A 19,501-nucleotide genomic window follows, 5' to 3' on the forward strand; every position below is an offset into this window, starting at 1 on the left:
TTTTTGCACAAGAATATGAAGTAAGAATGGGAGTAGACCATTTGACCTGTCAAGTCTGCTCCACCATTCAATAAGATCAGGGCTGATCTGACTGTGGACACTGCTCCACCTACTGACCTTTTCCCCATCAACTTTAATTCTCCTACTATGCAAAAGTATATCAGACTGTCTTAAATATATTTAATAAAATAGTTTCTATTGCTTCCTTGGCAGAAAATTCCATAGATTCATTACTCTGAAACACAATTCCTTTTTATCTTCATCCTAGCTCTATCCCTCTCCACACTTCCACACAAATCCTGAGGCCATGACCCCTCATTTAAGCCTCACCTACCAGTGGAAACATCTTTCCTGCTTCTTTCTTATCTATCCCTTTCATAATTTTGTATATTTCTATAATATCCCCTCTCATTCTTCTGAATTCCTAAGTGACTCAATCTTTCCTAATAGGCTAACCCCTTCATCTCTGGAATCCATCTGGTGAACAACTTCTGACATGTATTTTCATAATGTATCCAGCTGTAGAATGTTAATTGTGACCATGAAGGTTGTTCAATTTTACAAATACAGGAAATGCTGTTGCTACAGAGATGATATCTGAACATCCACTTCTGTCTGAACCGTCATCAGTCAGTTTTTACAATTGGATGTCAAATGCTGTGAGTAACAGAGGAAGCATAACTCAAGAATCACCAGTGACCAGACCTGGCCAAAACACTCTTCCAGCAGGTAAATCGAAAGAAGTATATAGAGGAAATATGAAGAAACTGTGCAGATGTTCATTGAGATGAATGACATTCTATTCCCTTCTGTTGAAATTGGTTACTAAATTAGTTGAAAATAATTAAATGCTCAAGGAGACCTGTCGTTTGAAGAGGATTGCTATTGAGAATTAATGAACAAGGATTGAATAATGGAGTCATTTCATTAACTGAGCATGGCATAACATTTTTTGCCTTCCAGAGCAAATTAGTCAGTGACTTGTCACAAATCTTTTTACAGTAGCTTCATTGCATGATATTTCATATGAGTATTGTTGAATTAGTAATTAACAATACCAAGGTTACATATACATTAATGTTGGACAAAAGAGTAGGAAGTTGTTAGTGGACCTTTTTGGCTGGGTTAGCCTGGTCTTCTCTCAGTTGTTAGCTTTACTGCACTCCTGCGAGTATTGTTCCATCCACAAACATGTCCCAAATCCTTTATTTTGTTGCCTTTGAGGTAGAACTTTCATCTCAAATTCATGGAGTTCCAAAGATTCGATGTTACACCAAGCAAGAGGCATGAAGAGGTCTGATAAGATTAGCAAGGGAATTGTTCTTTCTTCATTCAAGTTAAAACCACTGAATTAAAATTCACAATTTAATCAATTTCTTACCCAAGGTGAGGTAGCATAACTTCATCATGCTTTGCAAAACTGAATGCATGTTCTGACTAGGCACCCTTTAACCGGATGGCATTAATATTGACTTCTCTAGCTTTCATTAACCTTGTTCCCCTCCCTCACTTCTTTCCCTGTTGCCTTCCCCAGCTCTGTCTCCCTCCCTTTTCCCTGTCTCCTTTTGCATAGACAACTCAATTCTCACCTCTCCCTTATCCTATCCAATTAACCCCTTTTGTTGGTCTGGATTTCTTCCCCAGCCAGGACTGCCTGTAGTTTGAGATTTCCTTTTTTTTTGCTCATTCTACTTATTCCTTGAAGAAGGGCTCAGGCCTGAAACGACAGCAATATATCTTTGTCTCCTTGGGATGCTGAAAGACCGGCTGAGTTCCTCCAACAATTCAGTGTGTTTTGACCATAATCACAGTGTCTGCAGACTTTCCACATGTTCTGGTTAAATATTCTCATTTAATGTAAGCAGATAATTCAAAGGTTGGAAAATATTTGCCCTTTCCAGAAAGTTATTTGACATGCAACATGATTACTGTTTTCAAAGTGTGGCCTTTAAAGGTCCCAAAATAAATTCATCTTGCTTCACTAATTTTGAATTCTGTGCACACAGTAATAAATCCCAGTGCTTCAGTAGCATTTGCCTTGCTGATTAAACTTGTGCCATTAAATGATTTATTCATTTGAATCCCTGGTTGTTTTTGCTTTTCTTAGCCCATTTATTTTTTTCTTTTTAATTTAGTGATATATCTGAAGCTATCTCATATTTATCTCTGTTAATTTAGCACTATCTCCTATATCCTGTGTGAACATATCACTGCTAGTCCTATCAATGCTTTTATTATTGGATTCCCAGCTTAAGAATTGAACAAATAAATAGAAATTGGATATTTCCTATAGAGAGCCAATTTGCTTGCCATTTTGCTAATTCAGTGTGAATACTAAAATCAAGATGAAGAGGTTTTTTTGCTAAGTGCTGTCAGGAGTGTGTTGTTTCTTCCATAATTTTCTGGGTACAGTTTACAAATGGGTAATGGCCAAACCTCAAATTTCATTGTAGTTTTACTAGATCCAAAGGAAAGGTTTAGGGTTAAGCAGGAGGTATAAAAGATTACAGGAGTCTAAATAATAGAATGTTGGGGGCACTGAGAGGAGACTGGAGATTGGGAGTGAGTTCATGCTTACATGGAGGCTGAAAATTGGAAGGACAGGGATTCAAAGAAACTCCAACACTTGCATCTTACAGACATGGGTATGTCTTTCACCATTCAGTGGCATGTACCAACTCAGGTCAGCTCTGAATTGTGAGTTGTGGTTGTGCTGAACAGAAGCAATACTCTGGATGGACAGAAGGGCTGCTGTGGTCTTTGAGGATCTTAGTAATGTAGTGGGATTCTAGATGACTTTGTAGGTAAGTTAGAAATTACCAGACAGTATACCTATTGCCTGCAGCCATTAAATCAATTTCTGATTAGAAACCAAGTATTGACATTTGAAACAGTTATGCATGCTGGTATTAACTGGATTAGAATAATGTATGTTTGTCAAATTACTAAAATTTCTGTGTGCTTGTAAAATATTGAGCTTTCCTTTAACTATGTTTTATTATTTTGCACAGGTTTGATATATAACCTTCCTACAATACAATCTGCATCTGACTTTAATACCATGCTGTCCAGTGATCAGAATACTCTGGATGGCACACAATCACAGAACAGCACCAGTCAGGATGAAATTGTTGGAATTGAGGAAGGTAACCAAGGCCCTCCTGCTGTTCAGCTGGCTGATGCACAGGTAATGAGAGAATCCTGCAGTTTTAGCTAATAAGCACATTTAATGTGCAAGTACTTCTTATTTTTCCATGCGTGAGAGCACATTTTTTTCTTTCGTTAAATGTCCTGATCATTTGTTTTCTTATTATTCTGTGATTAGCATGCACCATTTATCAGAAATAGAATTTTAGTACACCTGTTTTATCTTTTACATTTAGAGATTATTTTTATTTGAGTTTGTATAGTCACCTTAGACTTAAAACTTGTAATTATTACACTTATTGTATTGCACTTTCAGAAAGATTAAAGTAAAATTATGTATTTAAAATTATTTATTGAGCCAAAAATATTATGCATCTTGAATTATTTTCAGGTTGTTTTTAAGCCTCTACTGAGCAACACTGGAATACAATCACAGGATGTTGTACCTTTAAGTTATGGGATGTATTTTGGGAAACATTTATCATTCTCTGGAAGCCTGGACTGTCTCAGAGCAGATATTGTTGACTCTGATACATCTAAAGAAAGGAAGATTAAGAGAAAAAGAAGGTATTTAATTTCAAGTGCAATTTTTATTCCTACAAGACATAGAAAGAACATTGAATTAGTGAAAAACGTGATGATTATTTCATCACACCTCTCACAATACTTCAATTGCTTATAGCTGCTTATTGGAGCTCAAGTCTTATTAAAACTCTTCTCATCGATCTTAAAATGTTGATTGGTGCCTCGTAATTCATCATTTGTGATGTTTGTTGTTGGCCAATTTCAATAAACACACAGCAATTATGTTCAGAGCTTCATTCCTAGTTGTAATTCAGACTCCTTTTGAATCACAGCCTAATTCTGTTTTGTTTCAGGAATGTAAACTTCAGTACAATAATTAGCATTAATTGCCCTTGGTAAGGTGGCAGTAAGCTACGATCTTGAATTACTGCATTGCATCTGGTGAAGATGCTTGTCTTCATGCCTCTGGAGTCTACATTGTCACCCAAATTGTTCTACTTACCCAAATCTTGGCAAATTTGGATCCTCAAATCACCATGTGGCTTCACTTTTGTCTTGTGCACACAAGGTCGATTCTCCTTGGTTTCTGATATCATCTTTGGCTTGCATTAATGAATTCTAAGAATTTAATTTTGAGATTAACTATAGCCATTATAAAAGTTATCACACTTTTGTATTTAAACAAACTTCCACCTGAGTACAGATTTTCTATGTTTCATCTTTTGTGGTTTTCAGACAGGGCATGATAAATCTTCCACCTCTTGACTTCAAAGCAGCCTTGATGTTTAACACCTTTTGTATCAATGCCGTTGTGATGGACAGACCAACTTGCAACCAAAACTCAACAAACACTCTTTCTTTTCATGAACTTAACAGACATCACCAGAATACCTTTCATGTTAACTTCACCATCTCCTGTCAGACTATCAGCCAGCATGTAGACATGGCATTAGTCCGTCTCATTCATCAGTTTAGCACAATGGTAGATGACATAAAGGCCACTCAAACAGACATTAAACTTAGCAGATACACAGCTGGATCTGTATCCCCCACACCAACATTCAAAACGCGAAAACATCGGGATTTCCGTTCATCAGACTTCAGTCGCAGTTCACGAGGGAGCCTTAATGGAGGTGGCAGAGGAAATAGCATGAAAGCAAACAAAAGGCTTGGAAATGAGAACAATAAAAGAGAAACAAGAAATAAAAATTCATCTGGTCCAACACAAAGAAGAACCTCAAAGGTTTCGAGGAAGGGATCCAAGGATGTAATAGATCATGTAACTATTCATATGGATGACTCTGATTCAATCACTGTGTCTGAACAAAGTGAGCCTTCTGCAGAGTGTTGGCAGAATATGTACAAACTACTGAACTTCTACTCGTTAATCTCTGATCCAACTGGCATCCTCGAGAAATCTTCTCCTGGTATATTGGACTCCACAGGTAGGATCAAATTGTGATCTTCTTGTTTCATTTAAATCTAGTCTTGAAAATCAGTCTTGCCCTCAAATACCATTTCAATTCCATTGCCATGTGGTCATATATAATTACTGTTGCCACATCCATTGCTGTTAGATTAAAATTTAAATCAACATTAGAGAATATTCTGTTTATTAAATTTAATCCATGCAATAAACCACCTTTTTTCAAATCTTGTGTCCATGTATCATATGAAGAATGAACTTGTAATTCAGTTCGTTCCTTTATGAATGCATACACTTAGTTGCAATATTTCACCCATGTATAAATTTACTCAAATTATTTTAATTTATAGCATAACTCTAAGATCTTAATCATATTCCACCTTGGACCTTCCTCTGCATATTTTCCTGGTTTTCATATTTAAAATCTTTTATAATGAGGGAAGGATGTTGTATAGAAAACTTAAAATACATGGAATTACCCCATTTGAACTGCAAGGCAGTTTTCATAATTATTTAATAAAGTTGCCATCACTGTTATTAACGCGAGTAATGATGCTACCTGAATTGTAAGATTGAACATAAAGCTTGCTTGTGGATATGAAATAGAGATCTACCACAGCTTATTCCACCTTTTCAATTTGTCACTGATTGGACTGATGCTTTAACTTCCAAAGCTGTAAGCATGGTTCACATTAATTTCATTATTTTGGCTTGAATTTAATTTTCACAGACTTTGGATTAAGGATATGTCATTAAACTAATGAGTATCTCCTGGTGATTTAATGTACTGTCTTTTTTTCACAGTCTTCACTGACAATAAGAATGCTATTTTATGGGTGCAAAGGTATAAAACTTAACAACAATCTTGATGGTCCTATTGCGAGGATTAAAAGGGGAATAAATGACAAGAGAATAGATCACAGTTATTTATTAATTTATTATTAAATATAAACATTTTGGATGAAATAAATTGATTTTGATACTTTCTCCCTTTTATGTTTATCAAATTTAAAACCTATTTTGTCATACATTCTTACTTAATTTTCATTTAAAAAAAAAACCACATGTGGGAAAAAAATTTCAAAGCACTTCAGAGATACTTCAGCAAAAAATAGGTACTGATCCATTAGGAATTATCAGGATGGGTGGTCAGACATTGTTTCAAGAAATTTCAAGGATGGTCTGAAAGACAGGTTTAGAGTAGAAGAAATTTGTACCTTGGGGATCCAATAGGTTGACATTGGGTGTTATGACATATATAACCACATAACAATTACAGTGCGGAAACAGGCCATTTTGGCCCTTCTAGTCCCCACCGAACTAAGTACTGTCCTCTAGTCCTGCCTAGCTACACCCTGCTCATATCCCTCCATTCCCCTCCCGTATACCTAACCAATTTTTCCTTAAATGATAAAATTGACCCTGCTGCCACACTTCTTCCAGAAGCTCATTCCACACACCCAGCACTCTGTGTAAAGTTCCCCCTCATGTTAATTCTAAACTTTTAATTCTTAAATCATGACCTCTTGTTTCAATCTCAATCTCAACTCTCTCTATTCCTCTAATAATCTTAAATACCTCTTTCATATCCCCTCTCAACCTTCTATGCTCCAAAGAATAAAAACCTAATTTGCTCAATCTTCCTTTGTAATCTAGATGTTGAAACCCAGGTAATATTTTTGTAATACTTTCTAAATGTAATACTTTATAAATAAGTTATTTTATCTCTAAAGGTAAGCAAGAGAAGGCATCAAGGTGATTAAGGTATCAGATACTTTGTGATTGCACAGTGTAATGCTTTCTGAAAAAGTTATTTTATCTCTCTACGTAGGTGGTAAAAGCCCTGGTGATCCTGCTTGCAGAGTAATCTTTGAAAATGAACAAGAGTGCTCAAGTCCAAATAAACTGTCAAGGAAGCGCAGCTTAGTGAGTTCTGAGCCCCAGCATGTCACACTAATAGTGTTTGGAGTTGGTATGGTGAATCGTACTCATCTAGAAGCAGACATTGGAGGCTTAACAATGGAAGCAGAGCTGAAAAAGATCCATGGAAGCTTTACAGTAAAAGAAAAAATGAAAGGTAATGGCATCATATATGTGAATAATGGCTAGGATTAAATTTAACAGTATTTATGTTTTGTAGTCATACGACAAACACAGATTCAATAAATATGATACATAAATAATGCTGATAATATTCAGTAGGTTCAGCAGCATCCATGAATAAAGAAACAATTGATATTTAAAGATTTTTTTCAGAACTAAGAAAATTATTTGAATATTACCAGTAGTTAAAGCATTATTAATCTATTTTAAAATTTATAAATTTGTCCCATCATTTTTAGTATGTATTCTTAAGGTATAATCCCAAAATCATCTTCTTCTTTGGCTTGGCTTCGCGGACGAAGATTTATGGAGGGGGTAAAAAGTCCACGTCAGCTGCAGGCTCGTTTGTGGCTGACAAGTCCGATGCGGGACAGGCAGACACTGTTGCAGCGGTTGCAGGGGAAAATTGGTTGGTTGGGGTTGGGTGTTGGGTTTTTCCTCCTTTGCCCAAAATACAGTATATGTAACTGTCTATGTTCCAAAAATGTCTTTTGGATCCTACAATAACTTTGCGACAGAATTTTGATCAGTTTTAAATATACTTTGTAAGTTCTTATCAAAAGAAAATTGTTCACAAATAGACTGTGAAAACATACTAAAGGAATGAAAATGCTGGAAATCAGAAGTAAAATTAAACATTCTAGAAGTGCAAAGTGAATTTGTCATTATTCATCAAGGAAAATAACCAGCCCGTTGTTATATTTGAAGTCCAGGAAGGTAAAAGGAACAATCATAGATAGACTCTGCAAGATTTACATGGAAATGGGAAACATACTTTATTTATTTAGATACCTTTATTGACCACATGGAATTACAACAGTGTAAAACTGTTCAGACTTAACAATATCCAAGGCATATTTTTAGATCTTAATTATTTGTTGAGACAGTTTAATCGGGGGGCGTGGCAAGATGGCCTAGAGTCTAGACGTGCAATCTCAACCTCTCTGGCCAGACTTTTAAATACCCATTTTTTAATGCTTTGTTTCCAAATTTAAACTTTCTAAATTTTAGTTTAAAGTATTAAGGAATTATTATGGCCACTAATGGTAAGAAGACTAAATCTCAAGTTCAAAAGAAGATAAATTTTCGAAGTGCTGAAGATCTGGGGCCTGGACGATTTGAAACAGCCCCAGGCTCAATTTCTTCATTGCCTAAATCCCAAAGATCGCCTGTGGAGGCTGAAAAAAAAATCTTTTACTCACCAAATGAAGGATTGGATGAGAAAACAACAAGATGCAGGGGGAGACCAGCGGCGACCCCCTGAAGAAGTCGAGGTGCCGTCGCTGGGAGTCCAGACCCGCAGTAAAAAATTTTAAATGCCTTCTGTTGAATTGCAGCAGGAGCTGCAGTTACCTTGTTCTGCCACTACATCAGAGAGAGCAGAGTTGAGATTTACTGATTCACAATGTATGCAATTGAATGCAGTTATTCAACCTACATTCACATCTCTAATGAATGAAATGGTTCAAATGAATGCTGGTATAAGTTCAGAATTAAAAATGGTTAAGACACGTGTGGATGCATCCTATGAAGAATTTTAAAAATTTCAGACTGCTTTTTTGGACTGTAAACAACAAGTGACATCTAACACAGAAAAGGTGTTGAAGGTGGAAAAATCAGTCATAGAATTAGGAGATTGTGAGAAGGAGCTAGAAAGAAAAACTGATTATTTGGAAAATCAAAGCAGAAGGAATAATGTGAAAATTGTTGGTTTGCCAGAAGGGAAAGAAGGACAAGACCCTCTTCATTTCTTTAAAGACTGGATTCCGCAAATATTAGGGCAAGAATTTTTCTCTGGGGGATTGGCACTGGAAAGAGCCCATAGAGCTTTAAGAAGAATACTCTCAGCTGATCAACCCCCGAGACCGGTAATAATTCAATGTCTGAGTTATTTGGATAGAGAAGCAATACTTCGACTTGCAGTACAAAACGCGAGACAACGACAAACCCCATTATTGATTCAGAATAGAAGAGTCTATTTTTATCCTGATCTGAGTCAAGATGTCATTCAACATCGACATCGATTTAATCCAGTTAAAGAAGTTTTGTGAGGTAAAGGTTATAAGTCTACTTTTCGTTACCCTGCAGTGTTGAATGTCTTTTATGGAGAATATCAATTTCAGCTTTTTGAAACTGATAGTAAAGCAATGATTTTTGCTGACTCATTGCCAGATATAAGAGGACAAATATGTAGTCCACCATTATCTCCTAAAGGAAAATTTGGTAGCTCTGAAAACAGAAGAAATGGCAGAAATGGGAAAAATGGGAATGGAAAGAGTCCACCTCCTACCGAAATGGGATCTTCGAGATTGGAATCTTTTGGATGAAAAGAAGAATTTACTTATTTTATTTTTTCTCTTGTTATTATGATACTTGGATGTTACTGATTGTTTGGCCAGGGAGAGGGAGATTTGCATTAAGTTCTTTACTAGTCATCAGCCACTGGTGGGTGATCCACACCCAATTTTTGTTTAGGGGATTACTACCTTTTGGTAGTTTTTTTTTGGGGGGGGAGAGTTTTTTTAATTGTTTTAACTTTTTTCTTAGTTTTTAATTTGTGATTTTTTTTTATTGGAGGGCCTATATACGTTGATTTGAGTTTTTATATAAAGATATTATTGGTATTGAATAATAATAGTAGATATGTCGAAGTTGAGGTTTGCTACTTTTAATGTTCGAGGATTAAACAGTCCGATTAAATGTAAGCAAGTCTTGGTGTACATTGAGAAAATGAAAATTGATATTGCCTTTTTACAAGAAACACATTTGAATGTGAAGGAAAGTGTGAAATTAAAAAGGAATTGGGTTGGGCATGTATATTTTTCTTCATTTAATTCTAGAGCTAAAGGGGTAGCAATTTTGATACATAAAAATTTATCTTTTGAATTACAATCAATGGAGGAATAGGAAGGATGTATTCTTAAATTTAATTTTTAAGATCTTTAATGAATTTTGGACTTTATTTCATATTTATGTTCCAAATGCAGATGATGAAGTATTTATTTCGGATGCATTTTTATGTTTGGGTCAAGCTAATGATAATATTTTAGTTGGTGGTGATTTTTATTGTGTTTTGGAACCTTTAGATAAATGTCCGAAGAAAGTTAAAAAATCCAAGATGGCAATCCAGGTCCAAATGTTGATGAAAGATCTTAATTTAGTAGATATTTGGAGATGTCTTAATCAGACAGAGAAAGATTTTTCCTTTTATTCATCTTGACATGAATCGTTTTCAAGAATTGACTTCTTTTTAGTATCGGCACATTTACAAGGGAAAATACAACATGCGGAATATAAAAGTAGGGTGATTTCAGATCATTCTCTGTTATATTTTACATATGAAACTTATGAGAAAATTCAAATAGCTTATCGTTGAGGATTTAATACAATGTTGTTAAAAATATGGAATTTATTGATTTTTTGAAAAAACAAATTAATTTTTATTTGAAAGAAAATTCTAAATCTGTTCAAAGTAAGTTTGTATCATGGGATGCTATGAAAGCCTATTTGAGAGGACAAATAATTAGTTAAACTTCTAAAATAAAAAAGAATCAATTAAACCAGAGTCTTGAATTAGAGAGGTCGGTGAGTTAGAAAAGGAATTTCAGAAAGATGTTACAGAAGATCAGAAAATAGAATTATCTAGGCTGAAATTGAAATATAATACCTTGCAATCTTATCAATTTGAATGTGTGATTAATAGGACTAAACAATGGTATTACGAATGGGGACAGAAAGCACACAAGGTATTGGCATGGCAATTAAAGAAAGAACAGATATCGAGGACTATTAATGCTGTTAGACGGAATTCTCTTATTACTTATAAACCTCGTGAGATAAATGATGAATTTTATTCATTTTATAAAAAGTTATATACATCTGAAGGAAAACAGGAAACTGGATCGATTAATTTTTTTAAAATCAGAGTTGAATTTACCGATATTTTTTTTTTTGGCTTGGCTTCGCGGACGAAGATTTATGGAGGGGGTAAAAGTCCACGTCAGCTGCAGGCTCGTTTGTGGCTGACAAGTCCGATGCGGGACAGGCAGACACGATTGCAGCGGTTGCAGGGGAAAATTGGTTGGTTGGGGTTGGGTGTTGGGTTTTTCCTCCTTTGCCTTTTGTCAGTGAGGTGGGCTCTGCGGTCTTCTTCAAAGGAGGTTGCTGCCCGCCAAACTGTGAGGCGCAAAGATGCACGGTTTGAGGCGTTATCAGCCCACTGGCGGTGGTCAATGTGGCAGGCACCAAGAGATTTCTTTAGGCAGTCCTTGTACCTTTTCTTTGGTGCACCTCTGTCACGGTGGCCAGTGGAGAGCTCGCCATATAACACGATCTTGGGAAGGCGATGGTCCTCCATTCTGGAGACGTGACCCATCCAGCGCAGCTGGATCTTCAGCAGCGTGGACTCGATGCTGTCGACCTCTGCCATCTCGAGTACTTCGACGTTAGGGGTGTAAGCGCTCCAATGGATGTTGAGGATGGAGCGGAGACGAGACAACGCTGGTGGGAGCGTTCTAGGAGCCGTAGGTGGTGCCGGTAGAGGACCCATGATTCGGAGCCGAACAGGAGTGTGGGTATGACAACGGCTCTGTATCACGTTGCTCTCCATTGCAGGCAAAATCTTCGCTAGGATTCTACTAAATAGAATAATACCTAGTGTCGCCGAGAATATTCTCCCAGAATCACAGTGCGGCTTTCGCGCAAACAGAGGAACCACTGACATGGTCTTTGCCCTCAGACAGCTCCAAGAAAAGTGCAGAGAACAAAACAAAGGACTCTACATCACCTTTGTTGACCTCACCAAAGCCTTCGACACCGTGAGCAGGAAAGGGCTTTGGCAAATACTAGAGCGCATCGGATGTCCCCCAAAGTTCCTCAACATGATTATCCAACTGCACGAAAACCAACAAGGTCGGGTCAGATACAGAAATGAGCTCTCTGAACCCTTCTCCATTAACAATGGCGTGAAGCAAGGCTGTGTTCTCGCACCAACCTTCTTTCATTCTTCTTCAGCATGATGCTGAACCAAGCCATGAAAGACCCCAACAATGAAGACGCTGTTTACATCCGGTACCGCACGGATGGCAGTCTCTTCAATCTGAGGCGCCTGCAAGCTCACACCAAGACACAAGAGAAACTTGTCCGTGAACTTACCGATATTAGAGGATGGAGATATACAGGAGTTAGAAAAACCATTTACTGATTCGGAAATTAAAATGGCTATGCTGGAAATGCCAAATGGTAAATCGCCTGATGATGGATTTTCGGTTGAATTTTATAAAAAAATTTTTATGATGATTTATCTACAGTGTTTGGGGATATATTATGTCAAGTTGGAGAACACTATGATTTACCTGAGTCTTGTTCTAGTGCTTTAATTACAGTAATTCCTAAAAAAGATAGAGCTCCTTTGAAGGTATCTTCATATAGACCAATTTCATTGTTAAATGTAGATTATAAAATAATAGCTAAAGTATTAGCGAATAGATTGGCTAAATTTTTACCAAATTTGATTCATATTGATCAAACAGGTTTTATAAAGAATAGATATGCTTCAGATAATATTTTGCGAGTGATTAGTTTGATTAATAGATTTCGATAATCTCTTTAGATCATCCGATGGTGATATCCTTAGATGCAGAAAAAGCATTTGATAGAGTTGAATGGAATTTTTTGTTTAAAATTTTGGAGAAATTTAAGTTTGGTCCTTCTTTTATTGGTTGGATTAGGGCTTTATATAGTAAACCGGTAGCTAGAGTATTGACGAATGGTTTGATTTCAGAATCTTTTAAGTTAACTCATTCAACTCGTCAAGGTTGTCCTTTATCACCAGCTTTGTTTGCATTAGTGATTGAACCTTTAGCACAGTTAATAAGACAAAATACACAGATACAAGGTATGAAAGTTTTAGATGAGGAGTATAAAATTAATTTATTTGCTGATGACATATTGGTGTATTTAACAAATCCAGCTCAGTCACTTTTGCATTTGAAGGAATGTTTAATACAATATGGATGTCTTTCTGGATATAAAGTTAATTGGGGAAAAAGTGAAATATTACCGGTAAGTGAAGGAGATTATTCAGTTTATAAGAATATTATTAATTTGAAGTGGACTGATCAAATTAAATATCTGGGTATAATTTTGAATGTTAATGATCAATCTTTATTTAAATTAAATTATGCTCCGTTAATGAAAAAGATTAAAACTGATTTGATTAAATGGAAAGATTTACCTATTAATTTAATGAGAAGGATAAATACAATTAAGATTAATATCTTTCCACGTAAACAATATTTGTTTCAATCTATTCCGTATTTACTTGATAAAATTTTTTTTCGAGATTTAAATAAAATGGTTAGGGAGTTTTTATGGAGGAGTAAATTTTCGAGAGTAGCTTTGAATAAATTAACTTGGAAATATGAGTTAGGGGAATTACGTTTACCACATTTTCAAAATTATTATGAGGCAGACCACCTTAAATTTATTAGTTCATTGATGGATTTGGTATGGCCTCCTAGTTGGGCTAAAATTGGGATGTCAAGTATTTATGAATTTGAAATACATCAATTTTTGTTTCGATGGAATATAAATTTGTAACAACAATATCATGTGCCTATACTAAAACATTTAATGAAGTTATGGATAAAAAAAAATAAAATGATAGGCTCTAGGGGTAAATTATTGGCCTTTACTCCATTGTATAATAATCAACTTATTTCTTTTTCAATACATAATCAAAGTTTATTGCATTGGAGATTTAAAGGTGTGAAAAATTTGGGAGATTGTTTTAAAGAGGGTAAGTTTTTATCTTTTAATCAGATGAGCGAAGATTTTGGTATTGATAAGAATTATTTATTTCTTTATCATCAAATTCGACCTTTGGTAAAATGTATGTTTGGTAGAGATATGATTTTACCTAAAATGACTAAATTTGAGACTTTTCTTATGAAGGTACCAGAGAAGGGTTATATTTCATTTATGTATCAAATATTACAGGATGGTATGGATAAAAAGGATTGGGATAGATCTAAAATTAAATGGGAAGCGGATATTGGTTTTACTTTTTTTGAAGAGGATTGGTTAGATATCTGTTATGATAGTGTAACTAGATTGATAAATGCATGTTATGCAATTATGAATTACAATTTTTTACATCAATTATGTTTGACACCTGACAAATTAAAAAAATATGTTTTAATGAATCAGATTTGTGTTTTAGATGTGGTGATACGGTTGGAACTTTTTTTTCATGCTGTTTGGTCATGTATATATATGCAATCTTTTTGGAAGAAAATTCAATCGTTTTTAGAATATCTGTATAAGATTAAAATAGTTTTAGATCCAACGTATTTTTATTGGGTAGTTTGCAACCTCTGAAAGGATTGGGATTAGATAAGTTTCAGCTTGCTTTTGTATATTTAGCTTTATCCGTAGCAAAAAAATGTATTGCTAGTACGTGGAAAGATACAAATATGATTGATATTAATAGATGGCATAATGTGATGAAATATTGTTTAATAATGGAAAAAATTACATATGTATTGCATGATAATTATATTTTTTTATTAATAAGTGGCTGTTATACTCAGAATATTTACATTTCAATTTATATTAATTAGATTTTAATATGTATATTTAACTTTTTTTTAATATTCTTTCTTTTTTCTTATGGCTCTCCTTAGGAGAGTTGGCTGAAGGGAGGGGATCTTTTTCTTTATAAAAAAAAATGTTCATGTTCATTTTTAATTGCTGTATATGTCATATATTGTTTCTTGAATGAATAAATAAAGTTTAAAAAAGAGAAAGACAGTTTAATCAAATATTGATTTGTTAAGTTTCACTTGATAATTTGTTCATGTTTTGCTTTTGTTTTTATTTCAGACATTTTACACCAAAAAATGACTGAAACCTGTGCGACTGCTCACATAGGTGGTGTAAACATAGTCTTACTGGAAGGGATTACACCAAATATTCAGTGAGTAAAGCAGTTCTTTGGATTTGTTTCTAAGTGTTTAAACAAAATACAACATTGCAAAGTTGTGAAGAAAGACAGTGGTGGTGGGGAGGGATGGAGTCAGAAATTTGGGTACCAGATTTTATTAGATGTGTACCTCAGATATTGTGGTAAAAATCCATCCAGTTCGATTTGTAAATGCAGAAAAATATATGCCTGGCACTAAATATCAATGAAATTGTTCCAGAAAATAAGTTTCAATCATGGAATAAACTCATTGAAAACTACATCAAAACCTTCCTAACAATTTTTTTCCTGTTAAAATCTTAGTTTCATCTTGTATGATTTGAAGATTGCATCAAATACCACAGTTAGCATTCTTTACTGTGGTTACAGCTTAACTGCTAAATGATATCTTGCTGAACAGATGCTGTATTAAAACAAACTGTTTGCCAACTTAGTGTCAATGTCAAAGCTGTCAGTGTGAAATTTCTTACAAAGATTTGGTGTCAGTTGTATTAGTGACAGTGTCAATCTTCATAAAATTTCTTCCACATTAAAGTAGTGAAGGAAATTGCCAACTAAATCACGCTTATTTCTGTGTCATGCAGCTTTCTCTATTTTGTGTATTAGCCCCTTCATTGGTACTTTAAATAGTTGTTTTTAAATTAAACTCATTAAGTGGTTCTGTAAGGAATTTTTTTTAACTTTTTAAATTTTTCTTTACTGTACGAGTGTTCCTGATTAAATATTTAATGGGGAAACTATTTTTAAACATATTCCAGGTTATTAAATGTTTAAGAAAGTCAAGTATGTTAAATATTTAAATATACGGACAGTTTGACTACTAGGACCTCAATGGTTGCCAGAGTTATTCTGTGAAATGCATAAGCTGTCTGCCTTGCAATATCCTCTTATTATGCACCCAGTCATGCTGAAGTACTGAGAGCTGGGTTTTCAGTGGGAGATTGTGGCAAAACTGGAGCATGAAAAGCATGACCCAGGATAGGCCACTAAAGCAGAAAATTAAATAGCTTTTTCCCGGATATTATTAAATAGGATGTGTATTTGAAAAAGCAAAACATTAAATGCAGTGTTTAAAATACTTTAAGGTAAATAGAATATTTTTATGAAACTACAATTTTAATTCTAGAATTGCATTGATGTCATGGTTAAGATACCTTAACGTTTAGTTTCACTTGATCTTCATTGTACAAAATTGTAATTTGCAGAGCTGCAAAAGAATAACTTAAAAGGCCTCTTTACAGCTTAGATGTTCCAAAGTGTTTTATATTTATTATTTATATTTTCAATTGTCCGTGGCTATCATTATGGAAGTGTCGTTGTCACTTGGAGTTTTGCAAGCAACGACAAATAGAAATATGTGAATCATTGGATAATCTGCTTTGATATACGGGAGGGATAAATATTGACTGGCACTGTTTAACTCATAAGTGTCATCAAATTCTTAATGCGCACCTGAGAGAGTAGCTTAATTTCATCAGACAAATCTGCAGCACTTTGTCACTTTTATTTCTTCTTAAGCAGTCCCTCAAGATCAAGGATTACTTGCTTCCACATCCTCTCTGCAGATTCGGAGTGACTGATTTTAGTTTTGAAGGTTTGCAGAATACCCAAGTTGGAAATTGTGATGATAAAGTTGTGTTGAGCACCAGAAAGCCATTGTTTGATGCAAATCTTCACTGAGATTGGCTCTGTTGAGATTTGTGAAGCATCAACATGGCTGATGGGGAATGGGAGGAGATAGTTGAGGATAACCAGGCAATTAATTTCTTTGTGGTTGATGATAGCAGAGCTCTTCACAGTTACTCCAATTATCTCCTTCCATAAGTGTAGTCACAATTATAGTATCACTGGGATGCTCTGAAGCTCTTCCTCTTCCTAGATGAACAATGAGACAATGAACTTGAAAAGGGATAAGCATAAAAGTAATGATCAGAACAAGCCCTGGTACCTTCCTGACTATATAATCATCTGAGCGAGGGACTGCAAAGATGGTTACTGTGCCATTATGGATATCAATAGCTGCTGGACTGTCTGCTGCCCATTTGCTTTATCAACTGGCCCCAAAACATCAGCACCAACACAAATGCTGCTGCAAGGAGATTGATGGTAAAGCTGTTTGGATCCCATAAGGATGGTTCTTCTCAGAGAGTGCCTCAAAGTCAACCTTTCAACTTCCAGACAATAGGAGCTGAAGGACACGATAACTGAGCCATTTGAAGAGACTCTCGCCTGTTCTACCAAGTAGAACTAGGACTAGTGTAATGTGAATGGTCAGAATATTGAGGACATAATTAACCCTAAATTTTCCTCATTCCTGCATTGGAAGCTTCATCATTCCTAAAAGGTATGCAGTATAAGCAAATCAACAGATTCCTGAAAGCCAAGGACCAACAGAAAGAGTGCAGGAAGCTCAGTAACTTGATAAAAGTCATGATATGTAGATTCTTCAGTGCTGTTCAGGCCACCAACCTCGAATATCCAAGGTACTGGACAAAGATAGAAAGAATTTCAACACCTGCTGGATGGAGCACTGCAAAGATGTCTAAGACTTGTCAATGGTATGACCACTCTGTCTAGCCCACGTCAGCCTATTTGGTCCATCCATGACACTATTCATGCCAATAAGAAAGTGAAAACTTAAAACTAAAAGACCAAGGTGACTATATTGTGTTGTTAACCTAGGTTTTGTATTCAAGACTAGTGTTCAGCATGAACACTTGCTTTTCTCATTCAAAGGCAAGAAGGCACACAATTAACTATGATTGATGTTAAATACAAAGAAGCAGTTTAAAAAAATAACTGGTAGTGGTAGATTCAGAATTACATACGTTAATTTGTTCAACATAAATAGAATACCAACAAACTTGTTGGCAACCAATTGTAAGTATTTTAGACCCTTTCAAATTATTTCAAATCTGCACGTCACATCCAAGCAGAGTGAAAAGATTTCACAGTCACAAGCAGTTAAAATTGAAAGTAACATTAATCTTGTTTTATTAATAACTTCTGATGACAAGTGATCTTTCCTGATCCAATGGTATTGCTGTCGTCCTGTAATAGGACATTGTCTCATACACTGTTACTTTAAAATATTATTTTAAAGCTTTAAACTGTTGTGTTCAAAATTTTGCAAGGTGGGTATTAATATAAAACATTAATTGGACTTCAAAGGTCATAAAAATCTTGAAGTTTTCTATTCCCCATTAATTTTGGATGTTATTTCATTGGTTGCATTGAAATTTCGCTGGCCAGAGTGATAAACACTGAGTTCAGTCACTTTCCTCCCATTGGAACAACAACAGCAGCTCATGCTAAATGATGGCGAAGTTTAATGAAAATTGGCCTTCAACATTTTCTGTCATGTAAGGAGTGGAGGGAATTTCTAAAAAACTTTCCGATACAAGTTTAAATTTCTTCAAGACTGCAATATGCAGTTCTTGTGTGACTATGCCCAAGAGCAAAACGTGCAGATGAACCGATGGTCTTTGAGCCCAAATGTCAGGGGCGTTTCAGTTTCAAAAGCTAGGAAATACATTTTGTGACTTTTTTCTTGTTTGTATTTCTTTTGCATCTAACCTGTATCATGCTTAGTGCCATTTAGGTGGGATAGTTTGAAATGGGGCAAGACAAGAATATAATAGAACATAGCCATGAACATAACACTTGCTGCTGAAAAATTACATGAGCTCAACTGGAAAAGCTAAGGCAAAACTTGCAGATATTATTATCAATACTTTGGTGCCATCTTGAGTAGGGACCTGTTGAGACCTTCCCCAAGTCGACTAAATTGGTTGCTGCCTTTGCTAACTCTTCATAATGTGTTCATTGCCTGAAACAAGTTCTCAAAGCATTCATGCTTGTTTCACCAGTTGTCATTTAGTTTTCACCTCAGAGATTCAGCATTACTGTTAGATGAACCTGAGTATGATAATAACAATACAGTCACTATTCTAAATGAGCAGAATAAAGAACATTATTCTAATTGTCCAGAATAGAGAAATGATTAAACAGAAATTGTCAACAGGTGTCTTATTGTTAAGTGCACGATTATGTGTACAGCGTGTAGTGGAAGTACATCCCTTGTGGTAAAATGGAATAACTTTGGGCTGTCTGTCCAACTTCAATTTAAATCAATAACCGAGAGAGAAAAGTCAGTAAAAGTAGATAATCAAAACAAAGAAATGCTGCTTTCCTTGGGGTGAAATGCGACAAATTGCAGGGGAGTTCAAGGCGCATGAATTTGTCTAAGGAAAGGGCATATAGGAGACAGAGGCTGCTTCTACCTTGCATACTACTGCCTGTAGGTCTCCCAGTTG

The 19,501-nt window shown here is 35.3% G+C and overlaps 1 protein-coding gene across 6 annotated transcripts in view; it reads left to right on the plus strand.

The window, feature by feature from the left end:
• kiaa1109 (KIAA1109 ortholog) overlaps positions 1-19,501 on the plus strand; it is a 479,529-nt gene that overhangs the window by 315,100 nt on the left and 144,928 nt on the right. For all 6 annotated transcript variants that reach the window (XM_069925175.1, XM_069925178.1, XM_069925177.1 and 3 more), the window contains 6 exons: positions 571-729; positions 3,012-3,187; positions 3,539-3,714; positions 4,408-5,117; positions 6,930-7,175; positions 15,086-15,179. In XM_069925175.1, coding sequence (XP_069781276.1) covers positions 571-729; positions 3,012-3,187; positions 3,539-3,714; positions 4,408-5,117; positions 6,930-7,175; positions 15,086-15,179 — 1,561 coding nt within the window. The remainder of the gene's footprint in view (positions 1-570; positions 730-3,011; positions 3,188-3,538; positions 3,715-4,407; positions 5,118-6,929; positions 7,176-15,085; positions 15,180-19,501) is intronic.

This window comes from Narcine bancroftii, chromosome 3, assembly GCF_036971445.1.
Source record: "Narcine bancroftii isolate sNarBan1 chromosome 3, sNarBan1.hap1, whole genome shotgun sequence".
NCBI lineage: Eukaryota > Metazoa > Chordata > Chondrichthyes > Torpediniformes > Narcinidae > Narcine > Narcine bancroftii.